Raw genomic sequence first — 24,223 nt, 5'->3', positions numbered from 1 at the left:
TGTGTGTGTGTGTGTGTGTGTGTGTTTGGAGGGTCAAACTTGGGTCCTTGAGTTTGGATGTTCCCAGGCTGAATTATCTCCCCAGCCTGAGAGTTTACATGACCCCAGCTATAGAGTTATAAGTTATACAACCAAACATTTATTGATAGTAAGTCATAATTAGAGTTATTTTAAAGCAATTCTCTGGGGTGGAGAGATCACTTAGAATGTAAAAGAGCTTCGCACACACACAAAAAAGAAACTAACAACAACAATAAAATCTGATGACTTAAAATTTATCCCTGGATCACATGGTGGAGGGATAGAATCAAATCCTGAAAGTCATCCTTTTACCTTCACATATGTGATGTGACATGCACATGCCCACACTCATAAACACATATACAATGACAATAATTTATGAAAACATTTATTAATGGCGAAAGCAAATTTGCATACTAATGAGATGTGCTTAGTTGTTTTTATATTAAAGAATTAAATTCTGGCTGGATATTTAATAATACAAGATTTGGACCATCTTATACGTTTTCAGTTTTGATCAGCATTTTGTGATGTCTCTGTTGAGAACTTCATCTAAATACATAGTACCAAGTGGCAGACGTACGGCTAAGGCTGCTTCAGAAATTGTTGGAAATTTTGACCTAATCTCAAGCCAAAATTCACTTAGTGATATTTTATGAAACTCAGGTGAATGACTCAAATAACGATTTTCTTTCATACCCAGAATTGTAATATAATACGGCACAAAGACATACTAATTTGATACTTATATCCTAAGGAATGCCAGTTGGAAAATAGCAAGTCTTTTTCTTTTCTGTAGTCAAACCACTGTTTTTCATAAGAGCAGAAAACTCTGTAAGTGTCTATAGCATAGCATCATCTTGAATCTGTGCTGAGATGTTCCTTTCAGGCAGCATGTGTTGGTGTGGTGGGTTTTGATACATGCGCTTCCATTTCCACGAGCCACCTAAAGGACCAAGCTTTGATCAAGTCCTACCACTCAACAATTCCAGCTCCTTTGGTTCATGTAAAATAAAACAGAGAGGAGGTGTTACACAACCATAACTTAGAGTGGTGTTTTGTTATTTTTAAAGGCTCCAGTTAAGTTCCTGACAACGGTTCTTGGCAAAAGCAATCTTCAGTTTTCAGGAATGAATATAAAACTGACTGTTTCAACAAGCAGCCTCACACTGATGAACCTTGACAACCAACAGGTAAGATAGCCAATGATTACAGTTTAGCATATCAGTGTTTTTCATGGAAGTCTGTGGATAATAAAGAGAATAACAGGAGAGAGTGTGTTTACAATTTAATAAGCTGAAAAGAGGAAATTTCCCAACATTGATGCACACAGTAATTAGAATTCCTAACAGTATTACTAATTATTCCTGGAGAGTTAAACCACTTACTGTTCCTAATTGGCTCTGTACAAAGATCCAAGGATAAAAGGACATAGTTAATATTGTTTGCCAATTAATATACATGATGTGCTCATTGGACTGGGGTTTTCAGATGAAGGACAAACAGCGAAGGCTGTGTTGAGTTAACTTATTGGGTGGTCAGGTTATAAGAATTTCCTCTGGGAGTGGGGGACGGGGCAACATTTACCTCCCCTTCTCATAAGGTCCCAATGAAATGATAAACTGAAGTACAGTTTCAACAAAGTTCCTTGGAGAACTAATGAGCTTATTAGGCTCACTTATCAAGCATAGATCAAAGGGTGACAGGTAGGAGCATAGGTGACCTTAAAACAGTCACACTGAAAAGTCTGCACCCATGGTGGATGATGACGCTTCTGTGGTTGTGAAGATGGAGCCCCCTGCCCAGTCCTTCCCACCTTAGAGTGATCTAGCCACTTTCTGAGGACACACGCAATAAGGGCAGAATTGCATTTAACATGGTTGGGAAGAGTGGCTCTATACTCTCCTGAGGGTGGGTCCTGTGACCCTCCTTGCCCCTCCTTCTTCTGAGGTAACATCAAGTCTTGTTGACTGATCTATTTTGCAAATGGTTACAGCTGAATTCTTGAAGATGGAAACAGTTTGGCCCAAGAATAGTCCCAAACAAAAGCAGTTAACTGAAATTTGTGCAGAAAATGACATCATTTTCCTCCTTTCACAGTTTATGATGCCACAGTCTGCCTGGCTTTGCCTGCAAACATTGTTCCGTATAGAATCACACTACTGCAACAAATGTAAAAGATTCACAGACAATGGGCTAAACATGTATGGGGACTATAGTGTAAGGTCCTCATGCCAAGTTATTTATACATGTTGTAGCCTGCCTGATGCTCTGTGTCTAATATGTAATAACTGATGCTGTTGAGGATAACTTTTATTATCGGGAGTGCTGTTCACCAAGGACTTGTGGATGATTCAATCTCATTGGCAATGACAAAGCACTTAAGATATTTGAGACTTCATAGGGGCTTGCCACATGGTGACAGTTACCCTTCATCACTGAGCTTCAGGACTCCTCATTGGTGCCCTGTGGGTTACAGTACCTATCTGCAAGACTTTTTGGATTTGAATACTGTGTTATGTTACTTAGACAGCTAAGTGAATGAGCACAAATCACTTAGCACAATGTTGGCAATATTGTTAATAGTGCCCAATGTTGCTCACTTATTCTTCTTCCAAGGCCTTCCCAGATCCATACCCAGCACTCAGGAGGACAAAAGCATAATAAGTAAAATTGACAACAATCTCGCTTCTTATTCTTTTTTTTTTTCTAACTTCAAATCCAGGAAAAAAATGCACTGCTTATTCGGCAGTATAAAATACCTCAGAGTACACTGGTAAATATGAAACAACTCAAGAGTCCTGTCTAGTTGGATGTTGATTATTTAACCAAGTGTAGGCGATACCTATAGTGGGGATGATGGCTACATAGCCTTAAGGAGCAAATGTAGAAGATGCAACACAAGTAAATTCATCCGTCCTTCCATCCTGACCTCCAGGTATCTGTATCTGTAAGCTGGGGTGCCGGTTTTACTTGCATATGGCACCATGGGGTCTCGCCGTGTTTAGGGACGACATCTTACTGAGCTAATCAAATTGTTCATTGTTTTTAAGAGGCAAAGCAGGAGATAAGGTGACAGTCTCATGTGTAGAATCTAAAAAATCATTTTCTTTGTGTTTTTGAGACAGGCTCTCTCTAAGTCCTGATTGTCCTGGAACTTGCAATGTAGATCAGACTAGCCTTGAACTCACACGGATCCTGCCCCCTAAGTGCAGGGATCAAGGGCATGTGCTACCATGTTCAGCTAATAATTGTTTCTTAAGTGGCCCTTTCCATGGGGAGGGCTAAAGTGAACTGGGGAGTGTAAAAGCAGTGGGGCTGTGGTACATATGGTGGTGAGGCATCGCTAGTCTGTTTCTGCTCCCCACTATCCTTCAACCATAGCAGTCTGGGGCGTGCTGTGTGACCTTTGCTCAGGAGATGTCAACAAACGTCTTTTCACCCCACGGAAGGCACTGGGGTGACAGACCCATCAGTTCCACCCAAATTAGCTTTGTGAGCAGTGACTGTTGAGACTTCTTACAGGAGAATGGATGAGGGGTACTTACAGGTGCGTGGATGACCCGAAAGGAAGCTGCATTGGGAAGCAGGGGAGTGTGCATCCAGCAAGGATGAGAACTCACAAAAGCTCCTCCATCTCTGAGGCTTCCTCCAAAACTTGCCCTAGCTGGGCTTTTTAGAAAGTCTCAGAGAAGTCTTCTGAACTCCATGTGTGCCATGGTATGAGCATGTGAAGTGCGCACACACACACACACACACACACACACACACACCTTTAAAATAAAAATGCCAGGCATGTTGGCACATGCCTTTAATCCCAGCACACAGGAGGCAGAACTGAGTACAAGCCCAGCCTGGTCTAGTTCCAGGACAGCTGGAGCTACATAGTGAGACCCCATCTCCACAAAACTAAGGATAAATACAAGGGGGTCCAGTGAGTAAAAGAGCTAACCACCAAGCCTGATGACCTGTGTTTGATCCCTAGGCCCCACCCACATGGTGGGAGTAGAGAAGCAACTCCTGAAGGTTATTCTCTGCCCTTTGCTTACTGTGCATCTTCCCCATATATACACAAATAAATGCATGCAGAATAAGAGATACAAAGAAATACCAGTGCATGGCTCCTCCTTCTAACTTCCAAGATATACTTTGGTCCCCAAACACAAATACACTCAAATTTATGGATATTTGTATTTTTCTCCAGTGGAGATGTGAGCAAAAGTCTATTAACAGCAGGTAAATACCAATAAAAGATCAAATAAATGATTCCCCCAAGTCCAACTAGTGAGGCAATCAATTTATTGGGCGAGTAAAAAGGAGGGCTGAGAGGTTACTCATGGGAGTGTTTGTAGCTGCTCTATCAAAATGTCCTACCCTAACATGGGTTACAGCTTCCCAAACATCAGAGTCCCCACCTTTCATGTTTTAGCACCTTCTGAAACCACACGTAACTGGGGCAAAATTATGTACAGATGCTTTGGAGGTGCAGGAACAACTAAAATCTCAGGTGAGGGTCTAAAATTACGGACAGGCTCACCCAATCTTGGAGCAGTTCTTTCTCTCCCTCCACCACATGGATGCGGGAGATCAAACTCAGATCATCAGGCTTGGCTACGTGGCAGAAGGAGCCTTTACCCACTGAACCACCTTGGCAGCCTCCCAAACAAGATGAATGTAAACCAACCAACCTCACAGAAACCCAGGAGTTATCCTACTGTCTCAGCCCTGTTCTGTATTGAATGCCATGATGGCATTAGCAGGGACATTGTGCTAATACATCATTTTTCTTCTCAAGGAACTTCAGCATCTTCACCACATAAACCACAGCATCACATTTGCAGAGGAGGTTTTATAGTGGCCAAGTCTGCCAGAAAATTCTGAAATTTGCTTTAACATCCCAGAACCCATTTTGGGGTATTTGAAACTGGTTTACATTGTAAGCACTGTGATGTTTAAATATCAAGATGGAGGCGTGGCACACACAGCAAGAGAATCCTGTATAAAGCATGTATGCAAAGCTATTAGACAAAGCAAAATACACAGAACAAGAAAATTTATTATCGCCAATGCTGGTGCATAAAGATTCACAAGCATAATTAGAAGAAGGGAGGGGGAGGGGAAGAAAGAGGCAGAGAGGGAGAGAGAGAATATGAATATCAGACACCCAGGTGGACTTCTGGGTAGGTTTAAAACCTTCAAAGTTTGACAACATAATAGCGCATACATCTTTTATAGACACAGGCAGGGTTTCTTTTTACGTGACAATTTTTGCAAACAGTTCTTACAATATGAACTTCAGTTATAGTCTTACCATCTGTCAAGGTACAAAACAGCAAGTGAAATTTCCCTAGTATAAAAGGGTATTAGAAAGTTTGTCTTTGGGCTTTCCCATACATTTTATTTAATGCATGAACTTAAAACCTTAAAAAGACATCCTGTTTCTTTCTTTACTTTGAAAATCATTACAATGGATTTTTCCAAATTAGAGATCACAGTAGCTTTATAAATCATGAAGATACAGGTGCAGTCAAAATTCCAGAAGCTTTTGTAACACATTTTAAGATGATAGCACACACGATAACACGGCTACATTTATACCCACATTTACTCCGATTACCCTTTGGGGTTGATGAGTACTCAATCTTAAACCTCAAATTTAGCTTTTGATAACTAGATGTGTATAAATCACAAAAGAGAATTTGTAAAGTTTTTTTTTTTTTTCAATAGCCTTTTAGTTCGAATCAAAGATATCTTGTGGATGTATTTTCCCCATTCTTGAATTAGATTCTTGTATTGGCAGTCACAATTTACTCTTCCAAACCATCTTTAAAAGCTTAACAGAGAAAGCTCTTCTCCAATGTAAGGAAAATCATCTCGATCAACAGTCTGAACCAGAGGTTTTTGCTGAGCCCTGTGAGACCAAAGAGGAACAATTTGGTCTCTTCTCGCGATTCTCAGGTTTAACACTCCTTCCTCGATTCTCCTTTCCCACAATGCATGGTCATTCACTGTCCCGTCTTCTATTCCGAGAAACAAAAACCAATTGTTTTTATTTTTTGCACAGAACTATTTGGAATGAACCCCAAAATAGCAGAATGTTGAATCTCTCCCTCTCAGGTAGTTTCCTCCTCTTTCGTCAGCATTTACTCTCGATCAATGATCTCATCACAACCGAGCTCTTCGGTCAGTCGATTGACAACCATCAGCGAAAACAGCTCTTCGATAAAAGCTAGCTGGTCGAAAGGGCTCTTCTCACACCGCGCCTGGAAGCCGCCATCCAGGGCATCGCCGGCTCGCGCGGTTCGCAGGAACACCTTGTTGGCTTCCTCCAGCGCGGCGGACACCCTGTGCATCGCGCCGCTCCAGCGCTCCTCTTCGGGGAACTCGTAGTCGTCCTCCCAATCATCAAACTCGTCGCCTTCCAGGTCCGCGCCAGCCTCGGGGAACAGACCGCGCTGGGTGCGGGCGGCGGCCGGCCCGGCCTCTTCCTCCATGGGGCCCTCCTCTGGGGCCGGCCCGCGGGCCCCGCGGCCTACCTCCATATCGCCCTCGCCGGGCAGCACGTCCATCTGCAACTCGTTGCTTTCTTCGTACAGCTCGCAAAGCTCTGCCATCTCCGCCATGGTGGAAGCGATTCGGCCAAGGGAAATAAAATTTAAAAAAAAAAACGCACCTTTTGCAGAGACGGGCGCGCGAACGGGCGTGGTGCGCGTGCGCAGGCAAGAGGGCGTGCGTGGAGCGCGAGCAGAGGGGGGCGCACGCGTGCGCAGGCAAGCAGGCGTGCGTGCGAAGGCGAGTGGGCATGCGTGATGCGCTTGCGGAGCACGTTTCTCGTGCGCAAACGGGTAGGGGGGCGTGGTGCGCGTGCCAGCATGGCGTGCGTGTGCTGGCGAGTAGGCCGCCTGGTCCGCGGGTGGGTGTGGTGCGCGTGCGCGAGCTCTGTTTTCCCCCCCCCCGCCCCCATGTTTCCCTGACTCCCACCCGAGTCTCACACCCACTCAGGACCCACTCAGGACCCGCGATGCTTCCGCTGGTGACCCTTCCACCTGGAGACCAGCTCTAAGTTCCTTGCCAAGTGCTTGCTTTACCTAGCTGGAAAGCCCTGGCCTTCCATCACAGATGCCATCTCCCTTCCACCTCCCTGCCTCCCCAGCGTCCCTGTGATCAGGATGTCCATTACCTCTCACCACTTAAAATCCTACTAGTCCGTCCTGTGCACTGTGAAAATTTAGCTTTTCGGTTTCTTTTCTTATGAATTTATTGAAGTTGACCTAACCAAAGATAAATTGTGTGTGTGCGCACACGTATATACCATGGAGAAACTAAACCACATGTGTGAGTACTTTACTAGGATAAGGAAAGGTGGAAAATAGGTTGTGCATATTTTAAATATATACAGATAATCACGTGCCACGGTTGTGCTACAAACTTAAACTGTAGCCAATGGTGTTTGAGAATATCCACACCCTTGCCACGTGTTGTTTTATGGAATTAATATAAGTAAACTTAAGTTTTATCAATTTGATCTCTCTTTTGTGTGTATGGGTTGTTTGCCTGTCTGTAATGTCTGTGTGCATTGTGCCTACAGAGGCCAAAAGAGGGCGTTGGACCTCCTAGAAATGAAGTCACAGTTGTACACTGCCCTGTGATTACTGGGAGTCAGACCCTGGTCCTTAGTGTGAGCAGCAGATGCTGTTTACTGCTGAGCCATTTCTCCAGCCTTGATTGCATTTTTATAATCTTTCCATAGCTTTAGTTTATTATTTGTGGATGCAATGGCCCTGTCATGTCTAGGAGACAACGTTCCATAGCATTCCTCTATATCATCTGGCTCTTATATAATTTTTGCCAATGATCATTTTTTAGATCCTTCAATGAACTTTTCTCCAAAGTGTTACATGATTCTTACTAGTTTTATATACTTGAACATATTTGTATAAAATCTTCCTCTTTACCCATTAAATGCAGTTTCTCATGAGCTGTTACTGATGTATGATCTTTGCATGTTGATTTTGTTCTTATTGAAATATTAATAGAGAAAAGTACACAGGTAATGTGTGTGGCTTAATTATCACAAGCTACATATATTTGTTTACTTACTACCCAGAAGAAAAGGGCATCACTTGTGGATCCCAGAAAATCACTCTTCTCTCTTCTCATGCCTCGTAAATAACCACTATTCATACTTTAAGCAAATAGTTCAATAAAAAGTTTGCCAGGTTTGATAAATGAAATGATGTATTGATATATTCTTTGTGTTGACTTCTTTTTTAACCCAACAAACATGTCACATTGTAAGCAGTCTACTATTTGAATATCACAACAGTCACCTTCAGGATTGCTTCTAATTCAGGGCTATTATAAATAGCATCGTTATTTCATTTCCTAAGAAAACATCTTGTTGCACAACTTTATTCAATTATTGTTGAGTATCCATCTAGGAGCAGTTTTGCTTGGCTGTCTTGTATGTATAGCCTTCGTAGGTTCTGCCACACAATTCTGCAATCAGGATTCATTGGTAGTTGCATAGCTGGTATTTTAATTAACCTTTAAAACCTATACAAGTCAGTCATTGTACTATGATTTCCAAACTCAAGCAAACAAATTAGAATCTCCAATAAAACAATCATTTTGGGTTAATTAGTGCAGTTATTTGGCTAGTCATACTTCATATCAGAATCAAAACATTTTTCAATCGTTTTTTAGGTTTATGTGTGGGTGTTTTGTCTACTTGTGTGTACTATGTACGTGTTCAGTGCCCCCAGAGGCCAGAAGAGGGCTTTGCATCTTCTGGTACCAGAGTCATATGTTAATTGAGACAACATGTTGGTGCTGGGACTGGAACCAGGGTCCTTAACCGTTGAGCAATCTCTCTAACTCCCATGCTAGAAGTCTTAATATTAGTGTGTTTGGATACATAGTAGTGAATAACTAAAACAATAGTAAATATACTAAGTCTATAAACAGAAAAAATAAATAAGAGTATGAAGGGAAGTGGAGAAATGTTGTGGTTAAAGTGATGAAACACTTTTCCAAGTCTGTTTTTAATCCTCAGTTCTCAATTTTTCTGGAAAGAAATTTTTATATTCCAGAATGCTTCACTCACATGCCAGCAAAAGATGGCCCCATTGGGCAAGTGTGGGTGTTCCTTAGTGCCAGAGAGAGAGAGAGATTTTCTTCTACTACTAATTCCAGCTCCTCCCACAAAACGCTGATTGGCTGTATCCAGACAGCGGTGTTTGGATAGTTAGATCTAGACCCAATGTCTACCTAGGCGAGTAGGGGCAGAGAGAAAGGCACCATGAGTCAGATGAGAACAGCGAACATAACTTAATGGTAAACCCTTAGGATACACAATGCTTTAGTTTCAATCCCAATAGCAAAACAACAAGAGTTGATTTTAGAGTGTAGACAGTATAGTTTCTAAAGGGATGCTTAGCAGGTAGAAACAAATCAAACACATTACATGTTAAAATGTTTAATTTGCTTTTGTTTTCCAGATTATTGCAAATCACCAAATGCAATCGATTTCATTTGCCTCTGGAGGGGACCCTGTAAGTTTAGATTTGTAAAAGTTCTTTTTGTGAGTCCTAAGGATTTTTCATATGCAGAATACTAACTACTTCATGTCTTTTCCGATATTGCAGTTTGTTAAATGCTTCATGTATCAGGTAGAAAACAAAACAAAATAAAACGCCCACAGTGGTTTGGGCAAATGTTTCCTCTGTCAGGATTTTAAAAGGTTAAGCTTACTTGTAGCCACTGAGTTATTATCTGGTAAATTTTCAGTTAACATAAAAATTGGGAGATCTGTGTGTCCTGTGTGCACTGCCGTTTCTCTTGCAGAATGCTCCCCATAAGCAGACTATCAGTTGGATTTAATACAAGATGGGAATCCCATTCAGCATCATAGTTGTCAGCCAAGGCCAACGAGGCCAATCTATAATGACCATCCAGATTTGTGTAAACCTTGGAGACACTGCTCAGTCACAGAGGGAGAATTCGCGGTTCCTCTCTGTCAAGAGCCCGTGTAGTGCTCACTAGTCGCAGATTGTACAGGGGTTCTCTCTTAGAATACTTTCCAGAGTGTCATTCCTTGATCCCTCACTGTGTTGCAGGGTATTTTATCACACTGTGAATACTGAGATTGCTGTTTACTGAAAAAAGCTGATTCTAGCTGTGGTGTGGCTCAGCCTTAGCACACTGTTCATCCCTTTAGCTGGAGCTCAGACAAAACCATTAGTACACATCTTTAATCCCAATGAAGGTGAAGTTCGATTGTAGAAGGAAGCACCTGTGTTTGAAAGTGATTTCTAATTGAGTGGCAGAAAAAGTGACACATCAAAAAAAAAGATTTGACAGAATAAGATATGCCCAACTCTCCCAAGAAGAGAGAGGAAAAAGACGCTACTTAAGAGAGAACAGTGCAGAAAAGAGAGAGGAGGAGGGAGGGAGGGAGGAGGTGGCAGTTTTACTGATTTAAAAAAAAGCTAGGCACAGGTGAAGATAGAATGAGCCAGAGGATGTGTGAAGGAGCCAGAAGACCAGAACAGATTGCTGGAATTAATTTGAGGCCAAGCAGAGCAATTCATTGAGAAGCTGAGAGAAGCCAGACTGAACCAGTCATCTTGGAGAGGGGTTTGAACTAGAACAGCTGAGTTAAATCAGCCAGCCAGAGTTCAGAAAGAACAAGAAAAGTGAATTTATTCGGCAGTAAATCTCAGAGGCTGAAAACATTCTAGGCCTAGGTTAAATTGTACAGAGGCTAGAAACTTCCAGTACTAGACCTAGGTTAGCAGATGGAGGCAGTAAGACTCAGAAATGACAATTACATCAGGTAACTAAAAGATATTTTTACATCACTGCTTCATTTTGGGACCAGAGTCCTTAGAGAGGGCCTGCATACATGGATAGTAAATTGTTGATCCATTAGCAAACAGGGCATGTAGGATGGCTTGTGTTGCACAATGTGAACCCTGGCAGGAGGGGGGGGGGAGATAGAGAGAGAGAGACAGAGAGAGAGAGAGAGAGAGAGAGAGAGAATATATACGTATATATAGATATGTGTGTGTATATATCACTCTAATCTATCTAACTTCATAATATGACCTCAACTATGAAACCAAAAGTTGGATATGGGGGGGGGGGGAGAGAACGTGAGAGAGCGCGTGCAATGATCTAGATAAGAGAAGAGTGCTGGTTTCTCTTCTCCTCCTAGCCCATTAGATTTATTATGAAGGGACTCAGGCACACTTTAAAAAAAAATTATTAGTGTATGATGTACTTAAAAAAAAAAAAATGATTGGTGTTTGCCCTGAAATTATCCTGTTTAAGTTCCCCGGGCTGTGAGGACTGGTGCACAGGCCTTCATTTACTGTAAACACAACAGGGTTTCTTTTTGTTCTTCAGAACTGTAAGGTTTTCCATCCCGTCTTAAAATGGCTTTAAAGCTTTAAATTAACCGAAGCACTGTCCTTGAATCAAACCATCTGCGACCATTTGTGGGAAAATGTTTGCATCAGTACAATCCATGGAAACCTGAAGTACAACCCTGGGCTCTGCAGTTGAAAAACCCACTGGCTTGGGGGTTTACAGGATGATCTGGCTTGATATTAGCCCCTCTCCCCCCACCTGTGAAGTTTTACCCTCCTGTCAGGAAGACAGTGAAGGCTAGTGTTAGACTCAAGGGTCAAGAGCTTGATGTACTGACTTTTCTAAGATTTTGGGTCTTTCTTTGCAAGATAGGGATAACTCCTGTAGCCTCTGAGTTGCCAGAATTGAGTGAGATAATGCACACTGGAGCTGGACACAGTGAATCTATCTCTGCATTTGCTTTAGGATGCCCACTGAGCTGCTTCAGTTAAATAGCCAGCTGGGCTAGTTACAGGGTAAGTGAAGCTGAGTTAAGGAGCTGTAGGGGGCTGCAACCCTGTAGGTGCAACAACAATATGAGCTAACCAGTACCCCCTGAGCTCGAGTCTCTAGCTGCATATGTAGCAGAAGATGGCCTAATCAGCCATCATTGGGAACAGAGGCCCCTTGGTCTTGTAAACTTTATATGACCCAGCACAGGGGAAGGCCAGGGCCAAGTAGTGGGAGTGGGTGGGTAGGGGAGCAGGGGCGGGGGTGGGGGGTATAGGGAACTTTAGGGATAGCATTTGAAATGTAAATAAAATAATAATAATTAAAAAAAAAAAGAAGTCAAAAAAAAAAAAAAAAAGAAGTCCCATGTGACTCAACATTGTCATTCAAAAACATTCTTCCTAGCCTGTGGATGTCTGCTCTCCTTTACTTTTAATTCTCTCTCAGAAAGTTGTTGTTTTCTTAGTAACTGCGGAGCATCCATTGCAAGTGCTTCTATAGCCGCCCATGCTTTCGAAACATGCTACAGATTTGTGAAGAATTAAAGATATTTCAAACAATTTCTCCTGACATTTGTTCTTCCCTTTTAAGTATTCTGCAGTGTCCCACCCCCACCCCCAGATAGTTACAGTTATAGAATTTTAAAACCATTAGAAAATGCAAGCTCATTTGGAAGACGATGAAACAGGCCAGGAAGGGCCCCACAGCGTCTCCAGCAGCACCCATTCCAGGCTGCCGCTGCAGCACCTGGTCAGCTTAACTAGAGTGTGCAAGTCTGCAATAACCGTGGCTCCTAAGATAACAGAAAGCAGTGCTCATAGATAGGGCCTTACTTATTTAGAAGCTATTCCAGCCCGGCTTTCTATCTGCCTGAGACATTTACTTAGGTGCGTGCTATTTTTAAAAATGACTTAAGACAAGTTCTGCTGACCGTGAGATTTACTTCCTGCACGATTCATTGTGGTTGTTAAGTAGCTATCCTGGAGGGCATTACCAACACAGCTTCTACTTCCTGCCAGTAGACGGCATCTTCCCCCTAGAGACCATTCTAATATTCTGAAATGGCATTGTAGGTATTTTTTTCCCTCTGAGAATTAAGATAGCAAAAGCACCTTTAATTATTAAAACCATCCCATTCATCAGCTCACTGTTTTCATAAAAGCTGGAATTTCCAAGCGTCCTGTCCATTTTCTTGTTTTCACAAAGGCAGCAGCATATCTCTTCTTGAACTTAAGTTATTCATAGGTTCTCTGTTCTGAAATGATTTGCCTCTGCCTACAGATGAAATAATTTATATTTTTGCTATTTTATTCTGTAAGCTATCTTGCAACATACACATGCAACCAAAGATACCAATAGGTTTCTGATAAACTCATTTTTGGATGCACATGAATCTGGACACAGGCCAGTGGCAACACCACATCTTAGCTCCGGCTAACTTCATGGCAGAGGAGTTCTACACATGTTTCAACTGAGACAGTCAGTTTCAAGACAGTTTTAAAGAATTCCTTAGCTGTGTTCTCTTTTATTCTTAATGATATAGTCAGACTCTGAATTTTCAATCTCCATCCTTTCCCCACAAGGGTCAGAAAAGTATAGATTTAATTGTTAAGCTCTACTGGGCATGCCATAGAGCGATAGTTCTCTACCTGTGGGTTGCAACCCCTCCAGGGGTCACTTCAGATGATCACATTATGACTCATAACAGTAGCAAAATTAGTTTTGAGGCGACAATGAAAATAATTTTATGGTTGGGGGTCACCAGAACATGAGGAACTGTATTAAAGGGCCGCAACATTAAAGGGCTGAGAACCTATGCCATAGAGAAACAGTTATGTCTAAGGCTTTGGCTCAATTGGGTCCTAAGGAAGTCTTATCTTATTCATTCATTTTAAATGCAATTGTTTCTCTCTCTCTTTTTTTTTTTCTTTATAGGATACCACAGACTATGTTGCCTATGTAGCTAAAGATCCAGTCAACCAACGAGGTATGGAAAAGTAACTTCTGGGTTTTCATAAGAGCTGTTAGATACCGACTATAAAAATAAATGGTTATTTCTAATGTACACAGTAATGGGTGTCAAACAGTAAGGCCCTATCTATGAGCATTGCTTTCGGTAATCTTAGGAGTCACGGTCATTACAGACTTGAGCACTCTTGTTAAGCTGAACAGGCGCTACAGTGTAAGCCTGGAACAGGTGCTGATAAAGAGAAGCTGTGAGGCCCTCCTGGCCTGTTTCATCGTCTTCCAAACAATGGGCATGGTGCAATGGTGCACCATCACTGTAGGGTGACATTGAAGGACTCTAAGAAAACTATGTAAATTTGAATTGGAAATAAATAATCCTACCAGCAGAGAAGAATGGAAAATTTCACAGGCAATATTTAAATCTCAGCATTTGAAAGATTCACAAACTAAAAAGCTTATGTATTTACATATGCAAAAAATAGACTGTTTTGTTTATGGTAGTGCAGTTCCCATATCCCAAGGGGAAAAAGAAATTGAACACAAAACTCAGTGAGGCATTGCTGTTGGCGTGTGTGTGTGTGTGTGTGTGTGTGTGTGTGTCCCTGTGCACTTGCTGCTGAAAAAGCCTGTAATATTACTTTGAGTTTGAGTATGTGGCTTTTTGGACAAGGCTCATCTTAAACTCACTATGTAGCTGAGGATAACATTGAACTTCTGATCCTCCTGCCCTCATTCCTCCTACTGGGATTATAGGCACGTGTCACCATGCCCAGCTTCATGCAGTGCTGGGGCCAGAACTCCGGGAGTTGTGTGTGCGAGGCAGTCTCTGTCCACCTTTAGGTCTCAGCCCCAATGTCTCTTCTTTTGAGGGGTCTTCTACTAATGGCATAGCCTACCCCTAGTCACATGCTTCCTCCCCCCATCATGACTCAGCATTTCTCTCCGCCAACCAGCCTCACTCTGTTGCTGGGTTTTGTTTTTTTTTTTTTCCCATGTACTTGTTCGAACATTTCCCATGTTCTTTCTATTAGGCTCAGATCTCCCTTCTTACTGTTGTTTCTCAGATACTTTACAATGGCTCAGGCATGCGTGATGCACAGACTGTGTCTCGAATGACTGAGGGGAAGAGCCGAGTGAGAGCCTCATCCTAGGGTATAATGAGGTTGCCGAGGAAAGGCATCTGCAGTCTGTGCTTCAAGTCAAAGGCCTGAGGGTCCTTCAGCCTCTCTGGACAGATGTGGTTGGTACCGTTTCTCACCCTCAAACCCTAGGCATTCAGACCCCCCTGAGAGATGGGTTTAAGCTAGTTACCCTCAAATAGAACCTGGGAGTTGGGGAACTTCTTCCACCCTGGTGATGGAATTTGCCTCCAGATATTTGATTAAGTGAACAGAGGTGGAAGTGCACATGGCCCAATGGGAAGCACAGCTGCGGGCTGCGTGTGGAGGAAGAAGGAAAACACTCTCCCAGGGCAGAGAGGAAAGACCTAACCAGCACGGTCTTGATCCCGTGAGTAGATGGGTCGAGGTGCTCTTTGCCAAGCAGACTTCTAGAGAGACTCATCGAGCAGGTGCTATTAGGTGCATCCAGAGAGAAACTTGAAGCCATGGAGGCAGTGTTACTGTCAGAGTGAGATTATGAGAAGCATCGGTTGGCGTAGAGCGTGGCCATAGTCAATGCTTGGTAACTGCTTGCCAAGAGGGACACGGTCCCGAGAATGGAGAAAGAAAAGAGCAGGTGACAGACACTTTACAATGCTCCATAGAAAGGGAATCACTGGGCTGCAGAATGTTGAGTGGATGATGAGGGGCTGGCTAGGAGAGCAAGGAAGCTACCAGCATGGAGCCGCCTGCTGTCCTTGGGAAGACCTCTGAATAACATTTGTTCTTTTTACCATAAAAAGTACAGATATAGAGGAGAATCACCACAAATACAAAGCCAGTCTGAGCTATGTGCTGTGCCTCCAGGACATGGTCTGGGTTATAGCCTGAGCCTCTGAGCCCGTGTTAAAGAGAGGTTGAAGAAAAGCATCTGGGATCCAGATTCTTGTGCATCTTTGGCATCTGTCATTGTCTTAGATTGTCTCCCCGCTGCTATGATCAAATACCCTAATGGAGCAGCTTAAGGGTTTATTCTGGATCCCTGTTCAAAGGTGGTTGTCACTGCAGGAAGTCCAGGTCACAGGCACTTGAACCAGCGCCGTCACATCCATCATCAGGAAGAGGGAAAGGTGAAAGCTAGCTTGCTGCTCGGTTCCCTCTCTATACCATCCTGGATCCCAACCAGGGATCAGTGTCATCCAGAGTGGCTGGGTCTCCTACCTGAGTTAATACAATCAAGATAATTCCTTACAGGCATGCCAGAAGCCATCTGCCAGGTGACTCTACATCGTCGAGTTGATAGTTGACACAAATATCCAAGGAGTTGAAGCTTTCACTGGGCCTGTGCTCAGTAGGATGTGTTCAGGTTGAAGTGCAGTGTGATGGGGTAGCTACAAGGTGGTGTCTGTAAAGACAGGGCTTCAGGGAAGGAAAAAGAACAGAAGCTAAAGAGCCACAGGGAAAGAGAAGCCAAAAAAGACTACAGAGAGAGGGAGGTGCCCGTAGGTCACCAGATACCAGGAAGGATTCTGAGCTTTATAGAAAGTGTGATGATTTCTGCCATTGCACTGCAATCGCAGTACAATGCTTCTTGAAGTTGTGTCTGTACAGTGATATCAGAGGGCAGAAAATCAGTCAGAATTGTAGATCCCAAGCCAGATAATGTCTCATTAGTTCTAAACAGAGGTCATTAACGGTCTAAATTGCCTGCGGGGCGAAGGGGCAGTTTGGACCAATAGTACCTGATGAGCGTTTACAGGTAAGTGTTGGTGAAGGGATGGGAATTGCTTGTTCCTGGGGAGCTTGAAGAGATATTGTACGTAGTCCAACATCTCTGTGACTGGCTCCCAGCTCCTGCCTACTGCTTAGCATCATCCAGTGGGAGTTGCAGTGAAGTCGTCACTAAGGAGGTGGAGGAGATTCTTCTCAATAGGAAAAGGGCAAATAGTGAAACAGAGACAAGGCAAAGAAAAGTAGCCGTGTGCATTGCATGCTCACCACACTGCAGACGTTGTCAGGTGCACTTTGTGCACACTGACTCCTGTCATCTTCACAGCAGTCCATAAAGTAGGTAATAATGGTATGTCATATATATATATACATATATATATATACATATTTACATATATATGGTAATACTGGTATGTCATGTATGTGTGTGTGTATACACACACACATATATAGTAAGTAATACTGTACAAAGTTGTGCATGTATGTATATATAATACAAAGTAGGTAATAATGGTATGTTATATACACAAAGTAAATGAAACTGCATAAAGTTGTGTGTATATATATATATATATATATATGGTAATACTAGTATGTCATGTGTCATATATGCATATATATGTATATATAGTAGGTAATACTGTATAAAGTTGTGTATATATGTTATGTATATATAAAACAAAGTAGGTAATACTGGTATGTCATAGATAACGGAAGACTAAAGTCAAGGCAAGCAGGGCATTTTAAATCCAGACACAGTGGCACACATCTACAGTTCCTGCAGTCAGGAGGCTGAAGTGGGAAGATAACAAATTTGAAGCCATATAGAAAGACCTTATCTAGGGGAAAAAACAAAAATTTTTTTTCCTGAGGCCACTAGATAGTAAAGGGTAGAGCAACTTCCAAGTCCTGAGCACAAGTTCCTTTCAAAAGAACCTTACAAGACACCAAGGGGCATTTGAAGGAAATGTAGCTTTACGAGCAATCCAGAACACAAAAGCTATAGATGTCATGTTTCATTTTTAGATTTTTAATATTGGGAAATGACAAGTGTGGTTTAGGGAAAGTGGTTAATTTTGAATGTAGCCAACAAGAGCACAGATCCAAACATTCTTATAGGGCCATTTGACGATTTGCGTCAAGTCTGCTGCCCAGTCTGGCCTTTAAACCGGCAGTTTCATTTCTCAGGAAGTAATTAGGGTGTGCAAAGAGATCCAACAATTAAAATCACTGCCATATAATATTTATATGCTGGAGGCAATTATTAACCCAGTACTCAGCTATTAAAAATTAAGCCAATCCATAGCATGTTCAGGATTGTTTTAGAATAATGGATAATGCCACAGTGGAAGTATCCACTCTGCTATTAAGTGCACAGACAGAATATGAGCGATCTGTGTACTGCAGCCCCAGGTGATGTTTAAGGGGGATTTACACAGAAAAAGCAAAACAAAACTGGAAAGGCCTATTCCAAACTGCTAATAGCGACAGTCTCCGCATAGTGAAATTTGGGGCGATTTTAACTTTCTTTCGATCCTTTTTATTTTCTTCAATTCTAACAATGAATATTTGTTATATATTTTCAAATTTTCTAAATCTCTGAATAAAACATAGTGGAATCAGAAGGTGACATACATTGCCTGGTGAATTAGTTATCCTCGGGAGAACAGCTCTGTCCAAGTGTCACTGGGGATTGGGATTTCCTTTTACAGGTCCTTGGTCAGTAATAAAATAACCTTAAAACAGACTCTGAAGGGAATTCAAAGTCCATTTTATTACGGTTTGAGGGGGAAAAGCACAGGACAGATAGGCTGGAAATCATGGCAGCTGCTTTGGAGAGGAGGTAGGGAAGATTAGGGGAGCCAGCCAGGCTTTTGAATTAGGGTCAGCTATGGGGGCCTGGAAGCCACTGTAGAAGTAGGATTACGTGGTCTTCATAGAAGCAGTGAGGAAGCCTAGAGTACTGGGGCAAGTATACCTAAGATTTTGGTTGGTATTCAGTGAAGAGATAGAAAGCTGGGGTGGCAGCGGGGTTAGGGGTAAGAACTGTAAAGTTCAGAAAGCTTGGCAGTGGAGACCTGCAAACATCCGCACAGACGGAGAGGCTTCGGGGCTACAAGTAGAGGGACTCCAGGGGCAACCAGGGGTGGCCTCCTGACCGGGAGATTGATGGGCCTGGTTGGATTCAGTACTTTACAGTTTTCTAATCATTGAGGAGTGTGGAAATACTATCCATTCCTCAGACCAGTAGGAAGCATCTTTCCCTTCATCAGCCTCAGTAAAGCCCAGTACGCCAACCTTCTCACTTGGTGAATGGGACGTGGGGCCCCAAACTGAACATGAGCTTGGCATCTGCCCTTAATGTCCTCCAAGCCCCGCTACTGCAGGTCTGGAGCCTGATGCCAGCCAGGAACGGGTTTTAAGGGATGGGAGATGGGGAGATAGCTAGAGGCGAGGAGACAGAGAGAGGGAAGCAGAAGAAGAGAAGAGAAGAGGGAAAGAAGAGATGAGGAGTAAGATCATCAATAGAGGAGTCCAGAACGGAAGGGGCTAAGGCTTGCGGAGAGGGGAGAAGTCCGAGGACACGTGGCGGCGTGAGGAGGAGGTCCGGTGAGAGCGACCTTCTTAGGAGGAACAGCACTTTTTCCTGGAGAGGACACCAGGATGGTCGCACGCTGGAATAGTAGGAGACGGAAGGAAAGAAAACACCTTCAGTTCAGCAGAGAGCCCACAGACTAGGTGACTTCAGAAAGGCAGGAGCCAGACGGCAAGGGTGAGGAGGAAAACTGGACGGGCAGGAAGTGGAGGTGGGCATAGGAGACCAGGCTTCCTGCTAACAATCCTCCACGTGTCACCCCGCCCCCATCTTCCCTCTGCTGTATACCTGGTTCAACGTTTCCATCCAGATCCAGCTGGTATTACATTTTCCTATCTTGTCCAAGGCCCTGTGATGAACTCATCAGTTTATGAAATGCTTTCTTTGTAGAGAAGGCACGTTAACATGTCAGTGTTAAGTCCAGCCTTCTCCTGTAGCTGCTGTGAGGAAGCCCATGCTGTCTCCAGCTTTTCAATGTCTGCAGCAGGCTAAGGAGGTTTTCAAACCATATCTGAACTTAGTCTGAGAAAAGACCCCAGTTTACCTGGACTGTTTATGTATAGGAAAGCCATGAGCTGAATATTAAAAGAGAATTGTAAAACCAATGCCCCTGACAATGAAAAGCAACCTGAACGAATCTGCGAACTGATATTTGTATTTATGCTTCTAAGGTACACAGGCCACTCTGTGGTCTGCAAATCTACTGTTCTTGGGGTCTGATGCTTCTGGAGGCTTGGACTCCATTTGTGTCCCACAGCACCATCTGGTGGATGATCTGAGACACTGACCTTTGTATCAAGAACTAATTCTAGACAAGTGTTGATCTTTACGGAAAAAATGAACAGTCTGAGAGTGGTGGTGTATGCCTTTAATATCAGCACTCAGGAGACTGAGGCAGGTGGATCTCTGTCAGTTCAAAGCCAGCCTGGTCTATAGAGTTAGTTCCAGGCCAGCCAGGGGTACATAGTGAGTTCCTGGAGGAGGTGTGCACTGGGGTAGGCTTTGAGGTTTCAAAAAAGCTCATTCTGTTCTCAGTCTGCTCTCTGTGCCTCATGATGCTTGTAGATCAAGATGTAAGCTGTAAGCTAACTGTGTCATTGCCATGCCTGCCTGCCTGCCGCCATGGTCCTAGCTACGATGGTCATGGACTTGCCGTCTCCGAAACTTAAAGAAACAAAACTCTTTAAAAGGCCTTCTACTGGCTAAGAGTAATATTCATTCTTTTGTGTAATATTACCCTTAGGGACATGCTAAGAGTCCTGTGATTCTTACTCCATAGGTAGAACTCATAGGTAGAACTGGGAGCTTGGGAAAGAAACCAGATGTGTGCACTGATTCCAGATGTAGACATCAGAGCTCAGGCTGCCGTGGCTGTTTTCATGTCACCAAGACTCACTTGGGAACATGGGACTTCTTATGTATCTGTCTTTTCCCCTTTGCCTGTTAGCGGCAGGTAGGGTCGCTCCTGACCAGGAATTCTAGCATTTTGTATATGATTCATGGCAGGTTCCTGTGCTGCTTCCCTGTGGTCATGTGAACAAACTAAGAGTTCAAAGAGTAGCACTGTCAAAATAGGGGTGTTTGCTAAGAGGAGGTGGGGGTGTGGCACCGGCCTAGGGCAGCCTGCCACATCCATGGAGAGAGACAGGAGCCCCTGTTTTGTTTTGTTTTTTAATCTTTTTTCTGTTTACCTTTTCCCTTTTCTACTTTCTGTTCCATCTTCTTCTTTTTTTTTTTTTTTTTTTTTTAAAGCTAGCAACAGGGTAATTGAAGCAAAGCAGAAAATTATTTTGGAGAACTGCCTGTGGACAGACAAAACCAAAACCTCTAGGTGTTCAAGTCAGAGAAGTTGTAAAGAAAGCCGAAGCATTTTAGAGTGTGCCCAAGTGGTGGGTGCTCAAGTGGTGGTGGTCGGCTTAGTGCTTCTGTGTGCCCAGCTCAAGTGGCAAAGGGTGGTGTTCGGACTTAGTGCTTCTGTGTGCCCAGCCTGCTTGTCCTCCTCCTCAGAGGGTTTACGCTAGTATGAAGAAAAAAATGCCAGACTTTCTCTAAAGGAGACAGACAGCCTATCCTGTTGTCCTCATAAGTGAGGGCCTGGCCATAGTTACTTTTGTAGAACTGTGATGAAACACTGTGATCAAGGCAGCTTGTAAAAGAAGGAGGATTTAGTTTCAGAGTGTGAGTCCATGATCATCAGAGAAGGGAGCATGGTGTCCCTGTGAGCAGGCAGGCACTGTGCCTGAGCAGTAGGCCAAGGGCTCACATTCTGATCCACAAGCACAAGGCAGAGAAAGCTACCTGGGAATAGCATGGGCTTTTGAAACCTCTAAGTCACCCCCAGTGGCACGCCTCCTCCAACAAGGCCATGCCTCCTAATCCTTCCCCCAAAGTTCCACCAACTTGGGACCTCATTCAAGCTTCTGAGCCCATGGGGGAGGGGTGGACATTCCTCTTCAAGCCACCACAAGTAGCCCATCCAGAACTTCACAGATGGTGGCACAATCGGAATTTGAACTCGGCTCTGGATCTTTTTCACTTCTAGTCTCCCATCCTCTTACCTCTTTCACAGGAAATCAATATTGTCTGTTTACTTATTTATGCTGGAATTTCCAGCCCCTCTCTCTCTGTCTTCCTGATTTTTATTTCTTTTCAGACCGAAGGAAAAAAAATTACAGCAATTTTGGTTCTATTTTGCAATCATCCTCATTTTGATTTTGGGTTTATTTATTTATTTTTTGTTTGTTTTTTTGTTTTTGTTTTTTGTTGTTGTTTGTTTTTTTCAAGACAGGGTTTCTCTGTGTAGTCCTGGCTGTCCTGGAACTCACTTTGTAGACCAGGTTGGTCTCGAACTCAGAAATCTACCTGTCTCCGCCTCCCAAGTGCTAGGATTAAAGGCGTGTGCCACCACCACCAAGCTGATTTTGTTTTTTTTAATTGAGCCACATATGTATGAAATTAGAAATGAACAAACAAGAAACCCTCAACTATAATGACATCTCTGTGTAATGTGATACAACTTATCTTGCTCCATCTGAAGAACATGTCTTACAGGCCCAGAGTGATGGTTCAGTGGGTAGGGATACTTACTATCAAGCCTCAGTTTGATGCCAGGGACTCACATGGTGGAAAGAGTGAACTAATTCTATCAAGTTGTCCTCTGACCTACACTTGATATCACACACACACACACACACACACACACACACACACACAGACACACACATACACCTTGATACCACTTTTTTGAGAGTGTTTCTCCGTGTAACCTGGCTGTCTTAGAACTCACTCTGTAGACTAGGCTGACCTGGAACTGACAGAGATCCACCTGCCTCTGCTCCCTGAGCACTGGTATTAAAGGTATTTTATACCACACCCAGCTCAAAATTTCTAATTTTTCAGGTATGTGGATTTTGAATATTTTCTCCTTGATTCATATGCAATATGAAGCCTGATTATGCCTTTTTAGAGATGGAGTAAGTTTGATTCTTTTAAAACACAACTATTTACTCATGTTCTGGAACTATTTTGCTTTTGTATAATGTTCTCATGATACTATATTTTTAATGTGTCTTCTCACAGCGTGCCACATACTGGAGTGTCGCAGTGGAATGGCCCAAGACGTCATAAGCACCATAGGGCAGGCCTTTGAACTCCGGTTCAAACAGTACTTGAAAAATCCTTCCTTGAACACTTGGGAAAGGTCAGTCAAGAGTTCCATAATTATTTAATTTTCTGTCTTTCTGAACACTTAAAGCATCACCATGATGGCAGGATGTGTAACGCACGCCTTGCTCCCAGCACTCGGGAGCCAGAGGTTGGGGGATCTCTGTAAGTCCAAGATCAGCCTGGTCTATACCGCAAGTCCCTGGTCAGTCAAGGCTACTTGGTAAAAGCCTGTGTAAATATAAAGCACCCCCCAAAAATTTTAATTTCACTAATGAGATGAATATTTGTTCTTAAAAGTAACAGTTTCAGCAATAAAACCAAAAATAAGAGCGACTTACTTTTCTTCCACTCATATTTATCCAGATATTCTTCTGGCACTGAATGTGGGAAGGAACCAACCCCATTTCTCCAGTGTTACACACAACTATGAATTACATAGTTACAAAATAATAAACATTAACAAGTTTCTCAGATTTTCTTTAACCCTGGATCTCATGCATATTAGCAAAAAAACAAACCAAAATGGAAAAGTAAAACAGGAAGAATTGACAATCTCTGCAGAAGTCTGCTAGCTGCTGGGAGGCTTCCTAAGTGGCCGCAGCCTGTGGGGTGGAGCAGATGTGACCCAAAAAGCTGGTGTTTCTTCTGTCTGAGGCCATGCATGCCTTCAGGCCACCAGCTGCCGCCAAGTTCATGCTCAAGAAATGAAATCCTTGGGTATTTATTTTTAAGTGTACCTTTCCCCACATTATCATCTTGGGTATTTATTTTATTTTATTTTATTTTATTTTATTTTTTTAGGTTTTTCGAGACAGGGTTTCTCTGTGTAGCCCTGGCTGTCCTGGAACTCACAGGCTGGCCTCGAACTCAGAAATCCACCTGCCTCTGCCTCCTGAGTGCTGGGATTAAAGGCGTGCGCCACCACGCCCGGCCTGGGTATTTATTTTTAAGTGTACCTTTCCCCACATTACCATCTTGTGTATCAGTGAGCTCTGGGTTTGGAGATCCCTCTTTATGGGGTAGATCATCCAGAGCAACACAGAAAAGGGATGCCAGAAACCTTGGTGACAGCTTCTAATCAGGATCATGCAGTCATGGGGGTTGATAAAGTTAGCTCATTTTAAAAAGACTTAATTTGGTTTGAGAAAAATGGCTCAAAAGAGCTGCATCCTCAAAACAAGAAGGAGAGCAAGAACTGACTCCCAAAGTTGTCCTCTGACCTCCAGATGTGTGTCTTGGCACACACACACACACACACACACACACACACACACACACA

The 24,223-nt window shown here is 43.1% G+C and overlaps 2 protein-coding genes across 2 annotated transcripts in view; one reads left to right on the top strand and one right to left on the bottom strand.

The window, feature by feature from the left end:
* Shc4 (SHC adaptor protein 4) overlaps positions 1-24,223 on the top strand; it is a 94,157-nt gene that overhangs the window by 46,247 nt on the left and 23,687 nt on the right. Inside the window, exons 4-7 of the mRNA XM_021192909.2 lie at positions 1,095-1,214; positions 9,522-9,575; positions 13,819-13,870; positions 22,858-22,978. Of these exons, the coding sequence (XP_021048568.1) occupies positions 1,095-1,214; positions 9,522-9,575; positions 13,819-13,870; positions 22,858-22,978 (347 nt within the window). The remainder of the gene's footprint in view (positions 1-1,094; positions 1,215-9,521; positions 9,576-13,818; positions 13,871-22,857; positions 22,979-24,223) is intronic.
* On the bottom strand, positions 5,058-6,773 carry Eid1 (EP300 interacting inhibitor of differentiation 1). The gene has a single exon (XM_021192910.2). The coding sequence runs from the start codon at positions 6,642-6,644 to the stop codon at positions 6,165-6,167; it is 480 nt and encodes a 159-aa protein (XP_021048569.1). The 5' UTR covers positions 6,645-6,773; the 3' UTR covers positions 5,058-6,164.

Source organism: Mus pahari, chromosome 3 (genome assembly GCF_900095145.1).
Source record: "Mus pahari chromosome 3, PAHARI_EIJ_v1.1, whole genome shotgun sequence".
Classification (NCBI taxonomy): domain Eukaryota; kingdom Metazoa; phylum Chordata; class Mammalia; order Rodentia; family Muridae; genus Mus; species Mus pahari.
The sequence above is the reverse complement of the archived record's forward strand: the minus strand, read 5'-3'. Positions and strand labels throughout refer to the sequence as shown.